This window comes from Alligator mississippiensis, chromosome 4 (genome assembly GCF_030867095.1).
Source record: "Alligator mississippiensis isolate rAllMis1 chromosome 4, rAllMis1, whole genome shotgun sequence".
In the NCBI taxonomy this organism is placed as follows: Eukaryota; Metazoa; Chordata; order Crocodylia; family Alligatoridae; genus Alligator; species Alligator mississippiensis.
The window spans coordinates 39,508,908-39,527,458 of record NC_081827.1 but is presented as its reverse complement, the minus strand read 5'-3'; the positions used below and the strand labels follow the sequence as shown (position 1 = coordinate 39,527,458).

Here is an 18,551-nt window from a genome sequence, read left to right as displayed (position 1 = left end):
ATCACATTAGCCCCAAATGCAGTATGGGCTTCTAAACATTACTTTATAGATTTGCCAAGTCGGTATACAGTGCTTCATTCCAATGTGTTTCTCATAGTCCAGTGGTATGACTTAGCAATCAACATAACATGTTCTTTGACATGTGTATCTTGAAATTTTCCTTCAGTGTCAGCTCTACAAAGACTGCATTATTTAAAAGTTCAGTAGCATTTTATTTTGAAAGAAACACCTAATTTTTATGCCCCGTTATACATTTTTTGCATTAATTTATACCATATTGTTGTTTTGCAGACTTGCCTGTTTTTGACTTCTGGATTTTCACTTTATCTGGGAAATGTTTTTCCATCTGAAATGGATTATTTACGTTGTGCAGCAGGTTCAGTAAGCATTCTTAAGAAATTGCTGTGGCTATCTGACAGCACAAAGTATAATAAATCATTTTATGCATTTATTTTCCTTTTAAGCTGCCTTCTGTATGCTAATTTTCTTCATCCATTTTATCATTTTATCCAGCATTACACCTCATATCTAATATCTCTTCTGTGTGTAGTTCTTAGGAATAGGTTAAAACTGCATGGCTTTCAGAGAGAACTGTTTGTAATATTGTTTTTGTTAAATATCTCCCCAGAAGCAGCTGCCTTGAGAGTGAAAGTGTTGACTCCCATGTATAGTTTTTTTGTGTTCTAGATTTTTCCCTTCTACAGAAAATCCTTTAGGGAAGAAATTTTATTTAAGAAACCTTTGTAGAATATCTTTCCCTATATTTGTAGCTGATGGCTGGGCACTATTATGGTAGGTGGGTTTCTAATCTATCTTGTCTGTCTGATGATCTATTTTAGGTTTTATTTAAATGTAGATTATAATGATATCTAAACAATAAATAAGATAAAAGGTATTGAAATGGTATTACTCTATTAGCAAAATTTGTAGCATTATGCAAACAACTATTGAAAAATGAAGGCATAATATAATTTTTAATTGTTAGCATTCATTTAGTAATTTATCTCTTTTTAGTTTATTATATAACCATAATCCACATGTCAGCTCTCTGTGGATCAGATAAAATTAATCCTAATTCCTTTGTTCATTGAAATACTCTGTTTTATCATCATTATTTTGGCAATCTGAATAAGAAGCTTGTTTTAATTTAGGTCTGGACTGATATTTTAGTATGAATAAGGGATGGTGTACAGACATACTAAGTTGTTTCTCAGGGAATGGAGGTTGTAACTCAAAAACTGCAATTAGAGGCCTTAGATAAACAGACATTTGAGCACTTCAAATTCAGAGTGCTTCAGACCATGGACAGACATGTGCCCTCACTCTGCACCTTCCTGTGGCTGCACTCCCTACCTCCTTTATGAGTGTGGGGAGATGGTAGGGCAGACAGCCAACGAGTGTTGTCCTGTGTGCGTGGTCTCTGGTCTCTCAGTTCCAGAGGTAGAGAGGCATGCATAGAATTGTTTTCTCCAGCTGTCAGGCTCTGGAGATTCCTGAGGACAGCTGAGTGCCACCCTGCTGGACCGAGGAGACCAGATGCCCATGCCTCCATACTGGAACCAGGAGATTGGAAGCAGAGGCAGGCAGTGATTTCTGTTCTCCAGCCCTGGGACAGCTGACTGTTCAAGAGATTGCCCATGGTTGTCAACCCTGCTCTCTCCAACCTCTACTGGGGTTGGGGGGAGAGCATGGAACTGTGGGATGCTGGAGTACTGAGAATGTACAGGTGTAACTGAAAGTGCTTCACAGTGAAGGGCTTCCACAGAGTTGCCTTTTCATCCAGGGTTATTTTTGGAGCACTTTGGCCAGCTTTGGAATGCTTCACGTGACATGAGTGTCTGTTTACTCACCTTTTGAAACGACACATAAAGATGTTCTAAAACCACTGGTTCCTTTTTCTCTTGCATGGGTCAAGGAAAGAAAGTATACACTCTTTTTAAACATGTTATATAGGTAATAACTGTTTATTAACACCGGGTAACTATAGGCTGGTTAGCCTCACCTCTATCCTTGGGAAAACCTTTGAAAAAATTATTAAGGATCACATTTGTGGGAGTCCAGTAGGAAAAATAATGCTGAAGGGCAACCAGCATGGCTTCATAGCAGGTAGATCCTGCCTGACTAACCTGGTTTCTTTTTACGACCAGGTCACAACATTTTAAGGTGCAGGTTTTATGGTAGATGTCATCTACTTGGATTTTAAAAAGGCCTTTGATACAGTGTCACATCGCATTTTTACAAATAAATTAAGTGGTTGTGATGAAGATTAATACACGGTCAGGTGGGTGGAGAATTAGCTTATGGGATGCACCCAGAGGGTGGTGGTAGATGGGTTATTTTAAACCTGGAAAAATGTGGGCAGTAGAGTTCCCCAGGTTTAGTCCTTGGACCAGTGGTGTTCAGTATCTTCATCCGTGACTTGGATTAGGGCGTGAAAAGCACTCTGTCCAAATTCGTGGACGACACCAAATTATGGGGTGGAGTGAGGGCAGGGAGCGGATTCGGGTGCATTTGGACAGATTGGGAAAGTGGGCAGAACAGAACAGGATGCAGTTTAACAACAATAAGTGCAAAGTACTGCACCTAGGGAGAAAGAATCACCAACACACCTACAGACTGGAAGGTGACTTTCTAAGCAGCAGAAAGGGATTTTAAGAGTCATAGTCGACTCCAAAATTAACATGAGTCATCAATGTAATGAAGTGATAAGTAAAGCCAACGACACTCTTTCTTGCATTAGAAGGTGCATCACTGTGAGCAGGATGGGCGATCCTAGCTTCGTCTCCCTTCTGTACTCTCCTGCCATGACATGGATTGAAAGAAAATGGAGGGGATCAGTGATCTTTCAAATACTAGGGATCAATAAACACCACCCAGGTGGTATGTGCTGATGGTGTTTGTTTATTTTTCAAAATAAAGTAGTACAGTAACTGTAGCCTTGCTAATTACTTCATTAGTGAGGCACACCCATGCCATCAAGCAGGTCACCTAGCTACAATGTAGCGCTCAGTGTTCTGAGCGCTATTTATCTTGTTAGCGAGGCGCGCTCCCTACGTCTCTCGTGTCTGTCTCGTACCGGGATCGGTCCCAGCTGCTTCCCTGCTTCCCAGGTCGTTGCTTCCAGTGGCGTTGCCACTCTAGGATTGGGATCTGATCTGGCTGGGATTCTCCTGCCTGCCCATCGTCCTGGGGTGTCTCTTTCACTCAGGGTTCCCCTGCCGCCTGGCTCTGCCGAGCTTCGGTTCCCACCACACTCACTGGAGCTGCCGGAATCACGTGGTGCATAGTTTGCCTTGAGAACGGACTCTCCTTGTCTTGGGTCCTGCAGTCTCGGCATCTTTTCCCAGTTGCCAGGTGGGTTTCTTGTCGTCTTCACCATCTGGGGCTCTGAACACCCATTGCTGTCTTCTCATGCCCAAAGGCAAAAAGTATATGCCCCGCCACCAGATTTATACCTGTCATAGCAGGCTAATCATCCGGCTCTGCCCTGGGTGTGCAATTCCCTCCATCTGGCAGGGTGCATCGTCGGGTCAGTCATGCCCAATCCTGTTTTAGTAACAGGGCTCCTGCCTGAGCCCCTGTTACAATCATGAACAGGTTTAAGGAGGTGATACTTCCCCTCTGTGTGGCATTGGTAAGACCGCAGCTGGAGTACTGCGTCCAGTTCTGGCCATTGCACTTCAAGAGGGATGTGGATAACCTTGAGAGGGTCCAGAGGAGGGCTACTCATATGGTTAAGGGCCTGCAGGTAAAATCCTATGAGGAGTGATTGAGGGATCTGAATCTCTTCAGCCTCTGCAAAAGGCTGAGAGAGGATCTTGTAGCCATCTACAAATTCATTGAGGGGGCAGCAAGGAATAAGGAATACGCTGTTTACCAGGGTACCCCTTGGGGTTACTAGGAACAATGGCCATAAACTGACAGCAGATTTAGATTAGATATTAAGAAAAATTTCTTTACAGCGAGGGTTGCCAAAATCTGGAATGGGCTTCCAAGGGAGGTGGTGCTCTCCCCTACCTTGGCAGTCTCTTAGAGGAGACTAAACAAGCACCTAGCTGGGGTCGTCTGACCCCAGCGCTCTTTCCTGCCCAGGGCAGGGGTCAGACTTAACGATCTACTGAGGTTCCTTCTGGCCCTACAAATCTATGAAATCTATGTTCTCAATTATGGGAATAATCCAGCTGCCATTGAAATCAGTGGTAAAACTCCCCTTAACTCATTGGAAGATGGATTAGGCTTCTGTTAACATCTTGGGAGGGTGTTGCTTTTATTTAATCATTTTTCTTCTTTTGGAAAATGTTTGCTTTTTTAATATTAAAAATAGTATCTCCTCAACTCCTAACTTACTCTTGTGTATACTAGATGTAAATACTACCCACTTGTTATCATGGTTCTTATTTTTAAACTGTCAGAAGTGGTACTCGTCTACTTGAAGACTAAAATCCTGTCACCATTGAAGTCAATGGCAAAACTCTTTCAGTGGGACTGGGATTCACTCAGAGTGTCCTGAGGTTACAGAAGAAAATGAGGGAAGCATAACATGATATGGGATTTGTTTAGCATAAAAACTATTTTCTATAACTTTAAGTTATTAGGTTTTTATTTTTTCTTATAAATATGTTCCAATATTAGATTAACATAATTGTTACTGATGTATGTGATGTACTTGATAATGGCAGAGAATTTTAAGATAGAATGGTTGCTTCAGGAAAGTATTTTCTTTTGCAGAAAGTATTTTTTACAGTACAGTTTGCTACAGATGATAATCTGGCCCCTTGTATGGGAACACAAATTCTAGTGCAGTCAAAGGAGATCACAGACACAGTTTTGAAGACATAATTTGATCGCAAAAATTAGTTTTACAAAGTCCTTCAAAACTGGACCATTGTCAAGGCTGGTCAATGTTTAGTCTTAACAACTATGCCATTGTCCCTTTAAAAAGAATGCCAAGGCCCCGGGGTTTTTTTTTTGCCTGCTTTAGGATTTCAAGCCTGCTGGAGTTAATTTACTCCAACAAAGGCATGAAATGCCTCATGAAAGGCTGTTGGGCGTAGCTGACTCATCACATTGTGTTGTAATAGCTAGGCACATATTAATACCCTGAAAGGCTACTTTAAACCTCCCTAGAATACTCAAATACAACTGATGATGGGAGAGCTAAGGAAAAAGGTGACAGCTTTTTCTCAGAACTTCTAAAATTGTTTCTGTTTGCTTGACTCTTAATATTATAACAATATATTTTTATTTTTCCATTTTTGGCACACTCCCTAGTGCATCATGGATTATGATAAACTGTCACAATGTATATCACAATAAGTAACAGCATAATTAGAAAACATAAAATTGTGCTTTGTTTTTAGAATAGTCTATTAATCCTTTTGGGTATTTTTTCTAGTGTATTCCTTCAGCAGTTGCGAGTTTTGCTATAGCAAGAAACAAAGTTCACGTGGTAAGTGCTTTAAACTTTTATTGATTGTTACCCAGAGGCATAACTAGCAGGGTTTTCATCCTGGGCAAACCCTACTGGAAAGTGGGAGGATGTCAGGGGTGGCCTAGGTGCTACTAGACACCAGAAGGGAAAGGAGGTGCCAAGAGCTGGGAATGGGGAGGTGGAGAAAAGGCGTCTTTAACTGGTTCAGCAGCAGCATGGTGTCTGTGCAGCCAGCTGCTAATGCTAGGACATGGATTTTCTGGTATTCACCCCAACACTAAGTTGCTGACTGGGGCTTGGATCTTGTTTGTTCCTCTCCCCCACAAGTTACACTACTGTTGTTTCCCTTTTACTGTATTCTTTTTTTTTTGTAACTGTTTTGCAGATATCCAATTTTCAGATTATGTTTGTCTCTACATTTGCTGTTACAACAACGTGTCTCATTTGGTTTGGATGCAAACTTGTCCTCAATCCATCAGCAATAAATGTAAGTTAAGAAAATAATTTTCAGCTAATTCCACATCTCCTTTTCTGTTATATCATCTTTACATAAAACAGCATTTACCAAATTCATCCCAAATGTAACTGCATAGCAGACAGCAGTACTACAACATTGATTAATTTAGTCCCATATATCTACATATGATGGAATTTATCAGAATATATTATCTAGCAGAAATTGTCATTTTCTGAGCCAAACCAGATAGGAAAATTTGGGTCAGTGAATGACTGGCACCCAGAAATCATATAATGCAGAAGAATTGCTGCAGTCCCTATGGTGGTTGCTGGGATATTGGGCAGGAAGAGGATGTAGAAGCCACTATGTTGGCCCTACACCCCACAGCATTCATCTATGTAGGTGAGGTTCTTGGGGGAGGGAAGGGAGTATCTATTCTAAAAAAAATGTTGTGCTGGTAGATCTTGTCTTTGGGGAAAAATAAGATCCTGTTCAGAGAGGAAAGATGGTCCTGTTATTGAAGATTATCAAAAAAACTTATGTGAGTGAAGTTGTACATCTAAATTGAGGGGAAACATATATGCATATGGTTTCATGCCTTCAGTAGTTATCCAGGAATCCAGACTAATGAATTTGACCTTCCTGTATGACTATACCTTGATGGAAGTTTCTCTAACTCTAAGCTGAATTAACCCTTGTGTAGTGTTTTTCTGATTGCTTTTAGGATCATACAAAAGTAGAGCTGGACAGGACCTCAGGAGGTCAGCTAGTTCAGCTCCTTGCTCAAGCACTCCTGCTTAGATATCAGGTGATGCTGATCCTCTCTCTCTCTGTCCAGCATTGACACTTAAATGTAGCTTCATTCAGTTGATGGATCTTGAAATTAACTTAGGGTTTCTTAGGTATTACAGATGGTCTTGATTACTTTTATGGACAGGGAATATTAGGTTGCCTTTTTACTGACTGTCCATAAATTTAAAGCTAGTTGGCAACCCTGAATGTTATGTAATTTTAGTGCATAAGTCTGAAAATTTTAGCCTTAGGTCTAGGTTTCAAGTTGTGTAATATTCTGAATTACCATAATATTGCATCCTGTGAATGGTACTGAAAACACTTTTTCATTTTGGTGGCTTTGATGCAAAGTATAGCAAAAAAAAAAATTGTTGATTTGTTATGGTTATAAATTTCAAAACAAAAAAAATTAGGGAGAGTTATATTTTTACCCAAACTGATTTAATTTCATTTTTCCAGTTTCTGCAGTCTAATATAACAATCATAAGACACATTGATTGCTTTTTCATATTTTTCCAGTAGATCTAAATGCAGACATATTTTCTATAATTCTTCATCAAAGATCCTCAGCTTCAGGACTTTAGTGTAGAATGCATCTCATTGGGAATATGCTAAAAATTGACTTTAAGACATTTTGGTGCTTTTTTGATTGTGGATTTGACTGTAGGCCAGGTTAGTTCATGCTCCTCTGCGCCATTAAGGATCACCTAATACTGGATACAATTATAGAAAATAAGGATTGGAAGGGACCTCGGGAGGTCATCTAGTCCAGTCCCCTGCTCAAAGCAGGACCATCCCTGACTAGATCATCCCAGCCAAGGCTTTGTCTAGCCAGGTCTCAAAAACCTCCAAGGAAAGAGATTCCACAATCTCTCTGGGTAACCCATTCCAGTGCTTTAGTACCCTCCTAGTGCCAAAGTTCTTCCTAATATCTAACTTAAACTTCCCTTACTGCAACTTGAGCCCATTGCCCCTTGTTCTATGCCACCACTGAGAATAGTCTAGCTCCATCCTCTTTGGAACCACCCTTCAGGTAGTTGAAGGCTGCTATTAAATCCCCTCCCAGTCTCTTCAGCCCATTTCCCTCAGTCTGTCCTCAGAAGTCATGATCCCCAGCCCTCTAACCATTTTCATTATCCTCAGCTGGATTCTCTCTAATTTGTACACAACCTTTCTGTAGTGGGGGCCCAAAACTGGACACATTCCTTGAGATGTGGCTTCACCAGTGCTGAATAGAGGGGAAGAATCACTTCCCTTGATCTGCTGGCAACACTCCTACCAATGCAGCCCAGTATGCCATTAGCCTTCTTTGCAACAAGGACACACTGCTGGCTCATTCAGCTTACTGCCCACTGTAACCCCCGGGTCCTTTTTTGCAGAGCTGCTGCTTAGCCTGTACTAATGCCTAGGATTGTTCAGTGCTATGTGCAAGACTTTGCACTTTTCCTTATTGAACTTCATGAGATTTCTTTTGGTCCAATCCTCCAATTTGTTGAGGTTGTCCCAAAGCCAATTATATTACCTTTAGTAATGTACAAAGAGTCTGTAGTATATGGGAGAAAAGGCTTCTTGCATTCTTCTTATGTTTAATAAATAGAAAAAAATACTTTTATGATTCATTATATGTTTAATGCAGATTTCACTGGAAAATAATAGTCATTAGTATGACATTCATTAGGGGATTATAGAACTAAAAATGTAAATCTCTTTCTAACTTGGAGCAATTTTTGATGTTAAGCAAAATGTTCCAAGGAAGGTTTGGTATTTTTCAGAAGTTATTCAGTATTACTGTCATGTTTACTACACAGTTAACTAATTAACTGCGCAGTAAAAGTCTCAGTGTCTACACATGTGCCCCTATTGGGATGAACTAAACAAATGAACTCTGAAGCAGGGTGAGACTTGTACTTATGAGTTTTTTGTACACAGTAGCGCATGTGTACACACTGAGCCACCTGGCCAGGACACACAGGTGCTTCAGTGTGGGGGCTGCCTTTTGGCTAGCCCTCTGCTGAAACACCCTCATGCTCCAGCCAGCCCCTCCGAAGCAAGTCTGTGTTAATAATTTTTTAAGATACCAGTGGGCACATCTATACAAGCCATTAATGTGCAGCAATAAACTGCAGCATTTACTCAAGTAGGCCTACTCTGCTTACTGCTCTGCAGTTCACTGCCCCTGGGAAGCTCCCAGGCACACGGTTTACATGTGCACCAGACTGCAAGCACACTGAGCCAGGTCACAGTGGCTGGAGTACACTTCCCACTAGCCAAGGACTGGGTTAAACCCTCTGAGTTGATGCCTTGGTAATCAAATTGAGGGGAGTGTGAGAAGGGTAACTTCCTCTGCTTTATGTGCTCCTCAGCAGTTCCCAGCTGATGAACAGTTTACAGCCACAGAAGGGAGAAGAGGGAAAGACCCTCCTCCAGAGAGTTCCTCTTCCCCTGCTACCAATCTGTATTTCACCATCCTGAGACCAGGGCCAAGGAGTGGTTTTGGTGAAAGGAATTTTGTTGGGGGCAGCATGTGGCCCTAGTGTCCCAGCCCAAAGTCAGTGAGTCAAATTAAATTGTAAACAAACAAATAGAAAAAAATGCCCAGTCCTTGGACGAACTCCAAGGCCCGCCCTCCACTTTTCCAGAGATCAGTTCTCTGGATCCCCCCCTATGCCCCTCCAGCACCTACTTGGCAGTGGCTTCAGCTGACTTCAGCTGAGCGAGCAGCTCCACTGTTTCCACAGTGGCACTTCCCTGGTCAGTGGCCTCCTGACAACCTGGGCTACTTGCCAGGATTCTCTGTGCTTCCACAGCTGCAAGCAGGTGCTGGCAGGAGAGTCTCACAGCATCTCTGCTCCCAGGATGCTGAGGTGTCTCCAGACTGTCCCTCTCCAGGGCCAGAATTATTCTGTGTTCCTCAGCCACCAATCCTAAGGGAGCTGGAACCATGGTGTGGGGCTCCATGCTTCAGCGGCAATCCTTCCTTTACTTAAGGTGAGTATAGGGGAATTATTCCCTTTCCTGGAGTTTCTTCTGGCCCCAAGGCTTTTCTCTTCACAGTTATAAACTAGTTTTTGATTACGTATACCAATGAAAGTGTAATCTCTGTACTTGGCCCTGAGGAGGATTTTTTCCCAGAATTTTCAGTTTAAAAATAGCTCTATTTTTTTTACAGTATTCTTACCTAATATGCAGAGAGAAAAACATATTTTCTTTTGTTTAAAATGTGGAGAAGTTCATACATATTCAAACAGTATTTTTGTTGTTCTGCTGTTCATTCTGCTGCCCTTTTTCTTAGAAGCTACCATCATTATCTGCTATCCCTTGATACGAGGATGTTATCTGCCCAGGGTCGGGGAGGTGGGGGGAGGGAGGGTTTACTGGTGAGTTTTAAGGTGGCTGAGGAATCCAATCTGTGCTCTGCAAGCTTTTCCACAAAAATGACAAGTGCTGCCTTGGGGGCGGGGGGGACACAACTGTTGGTCAGGATGTTGTGCACTTTTCTTCCTCCTCTGTCATTTCTCGGCTTCCTGAGCAAGATAGTTCTCTTCGAAGTGAACTATGGCTTGATGTATGGTGCAGCTCCTTTGAGACTTGTTATCAGACAGCACTTCCCAATTTGTAGGGTTGATCCTACCCTTCTTAAGGTATGTTTTCAGGGTGTCCTTGTAGCACTTCCTTTGTCCTCTGTGGGTCCTCTTACCATGACTAAATTGAGAGAAGAGTACTTGCTTCAGGAGATGAGCATCAGCCATCTGCACACAGCAGCCAACCCAGCGGAGTTGATGTTTCATGATCTTTGCCTCAGTGTTGGTTATGTTAGCTGCAGTGAGGATGCTAGCATTGGTGCAGTGGTCTTTCCATCTAATGTGAAGGATCTTCCTGAGTCAATGCTGATGAAACCATTCTAGGCGCTTAAGATGCCTATGATATGGCATCCACAGAGGAGAGTGGGGATAACCACTGAACTGTAGACCAGGATCTTAGTTTCCATCTGCAGATCCTTGTCAGTAAAGACATGGTAAAACAGCTTTCTGAAGGATACGCTGGGACAGAGAATCCTATGTTCGATTTCTGCATCAAGACTGACTGACTGGGAGAGGTGACTGCCAACGTATGGGGAATGCTCAACATTTTCCAGGGTTTCTCCACCAATAGTAACTTGTTGGGAGAGGGAGGGGCAGCTTGTGCTGGGGCAGGCTTATGGAGCAGCTTGGTCTTCCCAAAGTTAAGGGAGAGTCCTAGGCTATGATAGGCACCTGAGAAAAGGTCAAGGGTGGACTGCAGATTGGTCTTAGTGTGTCCAAGGATAACACAGTTGTCAGTATACTAAAAGTTGGTGATGCCAGTCTTGGTAAGTTTCATTTTGCTGTGAAGGCACCACAGGTTGAAAAGCTGACTGTCCATTCAATATTCAGTCTCAATTCTGGGAGGAAGGTGGTCATGGATGAGAATCAAAATCACAGCAAGATAGACAGAAAAAAAGGTTGAGGCAATGAAACAGTCCTGCTTGACACCAGTAGGGATGGTAAAGGGGTCTGTCTTTGATCCATTGCAAAGGACTGTGGTGATCATCCTGACATGGAGTAGCCTGAGGACACTGAACTTCAGTGGACAACCAAATTGTTGTCAGCACCTTCCATAAGGCTTCACGACTGATGGAGTCAAAGGCCTTGATTAGGTCAATGAAAGCCATAAACGGGTCCTGGTGTTGCTCTCTACATTTGTCCTGCATCTGTCATGCAACAAAAACAAAAATGTTGGTGGTACCCTGAAATGGTCTAAAGCCACAGTGGGATTCTGGAAGGACAATCTTCAGCAAGAGGGAGGAGGTGATTAAGAAGGATGTGAGTAAGAATCTTCGTGGCAATGGAGAGGAGGGCAATGCCTTGGTAGTTCCTACACACTCACTTGTGCCCTTTCTTGAAGATGGTCACACTGCTGCCATTCTTTAAGTCAGGTGGAGCTTCCTCATTAACCCATATTTTGATGAAAGTTGGTGAAGTTTTTGTACTAGTGCTGGTCCACCAGCTTTGAAGACCTCTGCAGGAATGCCATCTGGTCATGGTGCCTTATTGTTCTTGGTCTGAGTGATGGCTTGCCAGACTTCCCTGAAGGATGGGGGATTAGCAAGAGGTTCTGTTACTGGGTGTTGAGGGATGGACTCAATGGTGGCAGCTGAGACCTCAAATTCATGGTTGAGTGGAGTCTTGAAATGATCCTTACAGCCATTGCTTGATGGATACATTGTCCATGAGAAGGGTGGAGCTGTGCTGGGATTGCAAGTGAGTTGGGCCTTTGGAACATGGCCCATGGATGGCTTTTATTGCTTGAAAGAAGCTTCTCACATCATGTTGGTCAATGAAACTCTGGATCTTCATGGCCTTTGCTTGTCACCACTGGTTCTTGATGCCCTGTAGCCTCCTTTGAACTTCAGCTTTGAGCAGGTGGTAAGCCTCTCGTTTTTGGAGGGTTCATTTTGCCAACTGCAGAACGCAGCTCTCTTTTGATATATAAATGCTGGGATTTCCTCATTGTTCTCGTTGAACCAATCTTGGCGGTAAGTAGAGTATCCTAGTGATTCAGCGCATGCCTTGTGAATAATGTTCTTAAGCTCTTCCCAGTGTGCCTAGATGTCCTTAATGTTGTCAGGTAGGTCAGAGAACTTCTCAGTAAAGCGTTGCTGAAGAGCCTCGCATCTAACTTGTCTTGGAGTGCTTTGATGTTAAATCTCTTCCACATTTCTTTTGGTTATTTACAGGGTTGTTGTGCAAGCTACATGTCTATGATTGATCTGACTAAATGGTGGTCCATCCAGCAGTCATTTGCACCTCAGGGTGCACTTGGGTGATATGGACATCAGTATGATCATGGGCTCTTACAATAATATAGTTAGGAAGGTGCCAGTGCTTGGAGTCTGGATGTTTCCAAGTGGTCTTATATTTGTCACTCTGTCTGAAGATTGTATTTATGATGAGCAAGTCATGTGCTTCACATTTGCTGAGGAGGCAGATACCATTGGAGTTGACTTTCCCCACCCCCTCTTTCCCAATGATGCCACTCCAGAATTTAGAGTGTTGCCCAACTCCTGCACTGAAGTCACCCATGAGGATGAGCTTGTCTTCCTTGGCAATGGCAGTCAGGACTGTTTCAAGAGCACAGTAGAACTGTTCCTTGTTGACTTCTTCATCATCAAGTGTAGGAGAGTATGCACTGATGTATACAGCATACTGGTTGTTACTGAGCTTGAGGTGGAGAGTCCTAAAGTGTTCGTTAATGCCCACCATTGCTCATTATTGCTACCACAATAACATTCATTGCTATTTACCTCCATATGTAATTGTGCAGTGTGTTAAAGGTCACAAGATGCCTAGGTCTAAACAGCGAGGAAGGTCAGTTTCAACAGTTTGCTTTAATTTTATAGACATGGGTATTGTTTATTTAATCCAGTTGCATGTGGTATTCTGTTGGCAGATAAATTTCAATTTGATTCTGTTGATTCTACTGGAAATCTTCATGGCAACTACTGTGATCATTTCAGCTAGGTCTAATGAAGACTGCTGTATGAGGAAACAAGTAGGTTTTTCTTTTAAGAATGATGTATTTTTTAATTAATTTTAATTTGTTTCCCTAAGTACATATCTTATTATGTCATATCTCCTCTTTTTCCCATACATTGACAAAGTGTGAGTGTCTTTTATTTTTATAACAAAATAAGTAATTTCACATTTCATTATGCAAATTAGGTCAGAACAATAAATTAAAGGAAGTGTGATTACTGTCATTGTAGTTATCAGAATACCTGGAAACCATGCAGCTATAGTCTTTGCTTTTTGTAGTGTATAACTTGCCTGGGGCAAACCTCAAATATGCAAATATTCTGGTCTGTCCTTTTCCCATTTCTGTCCCTGCTGTATGTAAATAAAGTTTGCAGCTGTTTGAGGCCTGTAGAGGAGGGATAGTTCTTCCTTTCATTGTTTGGGCAGAGTTCCCCAGTAAAATGAATTGCACACACGAGTGCTGGCTGCAGAGTTTAGGACTAATGGTAGATTTTCAAAGCCACTTAAGTAACATAGGAAGCTAATGAGATTTGACACATCACAGAGGCACTTTTCAAAATCCTACCCTATCTGTGTTTCAAAACAGTACTTGCTTCTTCCCAGAGTGATAAGCATACCCTTGGCATGCCAGCTATACAAGAAACTCAGAATGGGGTGACAAAAGAGTTGGCTATCATGTGCTGGCAGAACTTGCATATGGAAGTCAGCCTACACTTATATATGCAGGTTCTGGAAAATGATGAGAAGGGAGGACAACCTCCTTCAATAGGTAGGTGGTTGGGGCACTCGCCCAGGAAGCTGGAGGCCTGTGTTCCAGGTCTCCTTAACCCAGAATGGGTTTAAATCTGCATATTTCTGGGCACGTCTACACGTGCAATTAATGCAACTGAATAAACTCTGGAGCAATTTGAGCTGGAGTAAAGTAACCCAGACGTCAGCGTCTACACATGCCTTTAAGCACAGTAATTTACTTCGCTGTTGAATAGCACTTGTGTCTCATGGGACTGTCTGACAACTTCGTAAATTAGTCTACACTGGCCTCATTGCCTCACACATGTAGATGGTGATGCTTTACTGTGCAGGAAATTAATTTACTGTGCAGTAAAGCGCATGTGTAAACGCGCCCACTGACTTCTCAGCACAGTGCTCTAACCACCATACCACTGTTTCTTACATTTACTACTCCTTGGTTGAATGGCTGCAGTGTAGTGCAGTAGGTTCACTCATCAGAAGCAAGGGTCCAGGCTAGAATCCAGGGTCTGCTTCCTTCCAGGCCAGGCTCTCTTTCATTGGTCCACATACTCTTTACCTTGTTTGCTTCCTACTGGTCCCATGTTTTCCTCTCTTGGCTATCTGGGAGCACCAGAGAGCTCTAGTCTAGAGCAGCATTTCTCAACCCGTGGGTCACAAGCCAAAACTGGGTCACAAGAATATATGACTGGGTCACAAACAATCACAGAAAAACATGGACAATCATGGATTTTCTCCTTTAAAGGAGAAAAACATGGGAAACTGCAGGTTTCCCCTGTTAAGCTGGCAGAATTCCAGCCTACAAGGGGCTGGAGGGGAGTGGGAGCAATGCGATCAGACAGGGGGTGCCACGTGTGTGTGTGTGTGTGTGTGTGTGTGTGTGTGTGTGTGTGTGTGTGCGTGTACACATGCATGTGGTAGCCAGGCAGTGTGGAGAGCAGCTCCTCCCCCCCCCCCCCCAGATTTGTGTGTTCATAGTGGGCATGGGGCTGCAGCCTGGATGGACTAGCACAGGTAGGAACTGCTTCTGCAGCCTACCAGGCAGGACCCAGTGTGGGAGGGCGGAGCAGGGTCATGAGACTTGTTGCTGCTGCCACCACCAGCAGTACCCTTGTGCCAGCTGCACTGCCAGTGCAAGGAGTAATGGATGGTTGGGAAAGGGCTGCGCTGTCCCCACCTCTTCCCACCACCAATCATTCATGCACCAGGCTGCAGCTGTACTCTGCCACCATGGCCCGGTCACTATTTCCCTCAGGCTACAGCTCTACTGCAGAGGGGAGGTGAGGTGGTGGAAGGTGCGGGTGGCCTGAGAGGAGTGGCAGTGGCGGCTGGGCCATGGTAGCGGGGTAGAGCTGTGGCCCAGTACACAAGAGGATAGTAGTGGGAGGGCAGAGCCCTCTCCTTCTGTTTGTTACTCTTCACACTGTTGACAAGGTAGCTGGAACAAGGATCCTGGCAGTGGCAACAAGTCTAGTGACCCTGCTCTGCCCTCCTGTGCTGGCTTGCTGGGCTGTGGAGGTGACTCCTGCCCATGCCAGTCCTGCCAGCCTGCAGCCCCATGCCTGCTGTGGGTACACAATCTGGGGGAGCACCTACCTCCCTATGGCTTCTCTGCCCCACACATTCACCCCCTACCCCACACACTGCAGGGGGAGGGGGGCCAAGAAGCAGCAGGTTGGGAGTGAGGGGCACCAGCAGGGCCTAGGGGTGTTTTCTAAGTTTAACAATTTACTGGGTTGGGACTGGCCATCAATTTTACAGATTGGTCCTGGTACAAAAAAGGTTGAGAACCACTAGTCTAGACAATGCTTGACCTGTGATATGGTGTTTTGAGCACTGTGTTGGCAGAAAGATGCAGGTTTAAATCCCCTCTAGGTGACAGGGATTTAGAACCCAGGTCTTTGGCTGTTTAAGTGATCACCCTTAGCAATCAGGGCTATAGTCTGGAAGGATCTGGCTCTTCCTCCAGGGTCCAGCAACATTAGTCATGCATTCCCAGCTACATTTTCAGGCCTTAAATGCTGTGTGCCCAACCAGTGCATGTTACTGCAGGTATAGGTTACTGCATGTAGTCAGTCTACACTAGCACACTTCTTATGCGTGCGTGCCAAGGAAATAGAATCCCTGCTTGCATGTAAATGGCATTTTTGGCACTTTTGTGGCTAAAAACCTGCCATTTAGATGCACCAAGGGAAATAGAATTCTACCCATAGTGTCCACATATAAAACTTAACACTATTTGGACAATATTCACATAAGATTAGGTTGTGCTTTGGGTCAATCTGGGATGTTGTCAGGAAGAAACTGATTTAGAGAAGTACAATTTCATCCTTGCTCCCCATTTTTCCCAAAAGGGAAGAAGCCTGCCACTAATCCTGATCAGTAATGTATTAGCTTTTTTAATCAGTCGCTGTGTCTGGTATGTTGTGGAGGTGAATGAATGACCTCTGCCCCTCTCTGCTCACTTTGATAGGGTAAGGAATAGGATGCGCAGCTATTGTTCTTTCCCATATATTTGTTCAAGATAGAGGCAGATTACACAGAAGATAGGTGGGGGAGTATGTTAATGCTGTGAAAACCAGGCTAGAGTTTAGCCCTTAATCAACTGTCTACTTTTCTGCTTTTTTCGTTTAGAATACTGCATATGACAATAACAGCATGTTGAGCAATGTCAGCTTTCCCACTCGGCTCTTGAAATCCTATTCAGTAAGAAAAGCCTTATTTTCTTTGGCTAAATGGATTTATTTTCTCAGCCTTCCATTTACTGAACCCCTTTAGAGCGGGTGGGAATTTTCTGTGGGTAATAGCTTCAGGACCAGGCTTGTTCTGATGTGTAGACACAGACATGAGATGCTATTATGTTGCAAGATTAATTCCAAATAGCCTCAGTAGCAGGAAAAAGCCTGATTGATGACTGAAGGAAAAAGAACTAGACATTAAAAAAATATTATAGATTGGATACATTGAGTAAGTTTGGGCCCCCCTGCTACCATGTATTCTAACTGGAGTTTTGGCATATCTTTCATATATGCAGGATTGGTCTCAAATACCTTTAACACTAAAAATGTATCCGTTCCCATCCATAACTCAGGACCTACCTATGCAAGTGAAATGACTGGAAAAACTCAACAGTGAGATGTAGTACTTTGTGTGTTCTGTATTGTTTCAGGTCATTGTAATAATGTGAGTCTTCTGCAATGTTTCAGGTAATTGAGGTGATCATTGGAATTTCAGCAGTATTTGGTGGCATAATTGCTCTGAATATGGATGTGTTAGTATCAGGTCCATCTCTTTCAGTGACTTTCTTTTGGATCTTAGTGGCTGTAAGTACTTTACAAATAAATACGCAGAATGTCTCTTTTTCTTCTTTCCAAGTTCAGTGGTCTTTTGACACTCATTTGTTGTTCACGTGTGTTAAACTCACCTTGAGCCCTGGATGGATCCACAGGACCAGCAGCAACTGCAGTAAGGCCACATTAAGGTGGCAGCACAGGTCTGGAGGCTGGTGGTGGTACAGGACTGTTTGTGTGGCAGTGGGGGCCTGCTGCTGATGGATCCTGACCCCAATCCTGGGTGGGGCTGGAGATGGAGGTACAGGAGCCACCTTCATTCTGACCCCTGCTGCTGTGTATTTGAAGTCAAGATGAGGGCTTTCTCCCCATATTACATGGGGAAAAAACTTGTCTTGGATTCAGGTAAATACAGGAGATTCACATCTGTGCTAAGATTCCCATCTACTGCATGCCAGAGAGGGGACAGACTGGAGAAGAAATCACTAGCCCCACTCCCAGTTCCTGGGAATACTCATAGAATGAAACAAAGTACCAGCCCCCTGTAGTCATGAGACCATAGGCCAGTACTTCAGCATTCTAAATTCACATTAAATTCAGTAGGGTTTCTGCATGTGTTAAAACTGCACAATTGGTCTATGTGGGGAGTATTTATACTTTGTGTGTGGTTTTATATATAACATTTCATCAATGATAAACATTTTAACTTACTTTTATCTACATTAATTAGTACCATTAGTGATTCCAGTACAACATCATACAAAATTATACACTGTTCACTTTTTGAGCAAAATTAGTCTATGATCCCAAGCTAAACAGACCAAAGTCTGTCTAGAATAGAACGAAGCCAAATTCTATTCTTAGATGCATTCAGCCACATTTAAGTCCATAATCACATATGGCTAACTGAAATAAAAATTTGACCCTATAGATTTATGTTTGAATGAAAACCAGTGTAAATCAATGTTTTATTGCAGTCCATGAAGCTATGACAATTTATACTAACAGCAGATCTACCAGTAGTTCTTATGTCTTGGTGTTTTTTTCAGTGCTTTCCAAGTGCCATTGCAAGTCATGTAGCTGCTGAATATCCAAGTAAATGTTTGGTAAGCATGTGTGGAAAATGTTCAACAATTAGTATTGGAGTTGAGTATTTACTTTTTAAGGTCTTTCCTAAAAATACTAAGATTCTTCAGTTTGGAAAGAAGGCTGGAGGGGGGAATATGATAGTGATCTATAAAATCATGCAGGCTCTCAATAAAGTTAAGTAGGAAATT

General features: G+C 42.9%; 1 protein-coding gene across 6 annotated transcripts in view; it reads left to right on the top strand.

The window, feature by feature from the left end:
• Positions 1–18,551, top strand: part of MLC1 (modulator of VRAC current 1) — a 44,371-nt gene that overhangs the window by 16,902 nt on the left and 8,918 nt on the right. For 5 of the 6 annotated variants that reach the window (XR_009461543.1, XR_009461542.1, XM_014601084.3 and 2 more), the window contains exons 4-10: positions 292–381; positions 5,396–5,449; positions 5,817–5,918; positions 13,149–13,250; positions 16,619–16,690; positions 17,191–17,307; positions 18,324–18,380. Coding sequence is in view for 4 of the 6 variants with exons in the window: in XM_014601084.3 (XP_014456570.2) it covers positions 292–381; positions 5,396–5,449; positions 5,817–5,918; positions 13,149–13,250; positions 16,619–16,690; positions 17,191–17,307; positions 18,324–18,380 (594 nt within the window). In the remaining 2 variants the exon portion in view is untranslated. The remainder of the gene's footprint in view (positions 1–291; positions 382–5,395; positions 5,450–5,816; positions 5,919–13,148; positions 13,251–16,618; positions 16,691–17,190; positions 17,308–18,323; positions 18,381–18,551) is intronic. The other variant, XM_059725907.1, reaches the window with a different exon arrangement.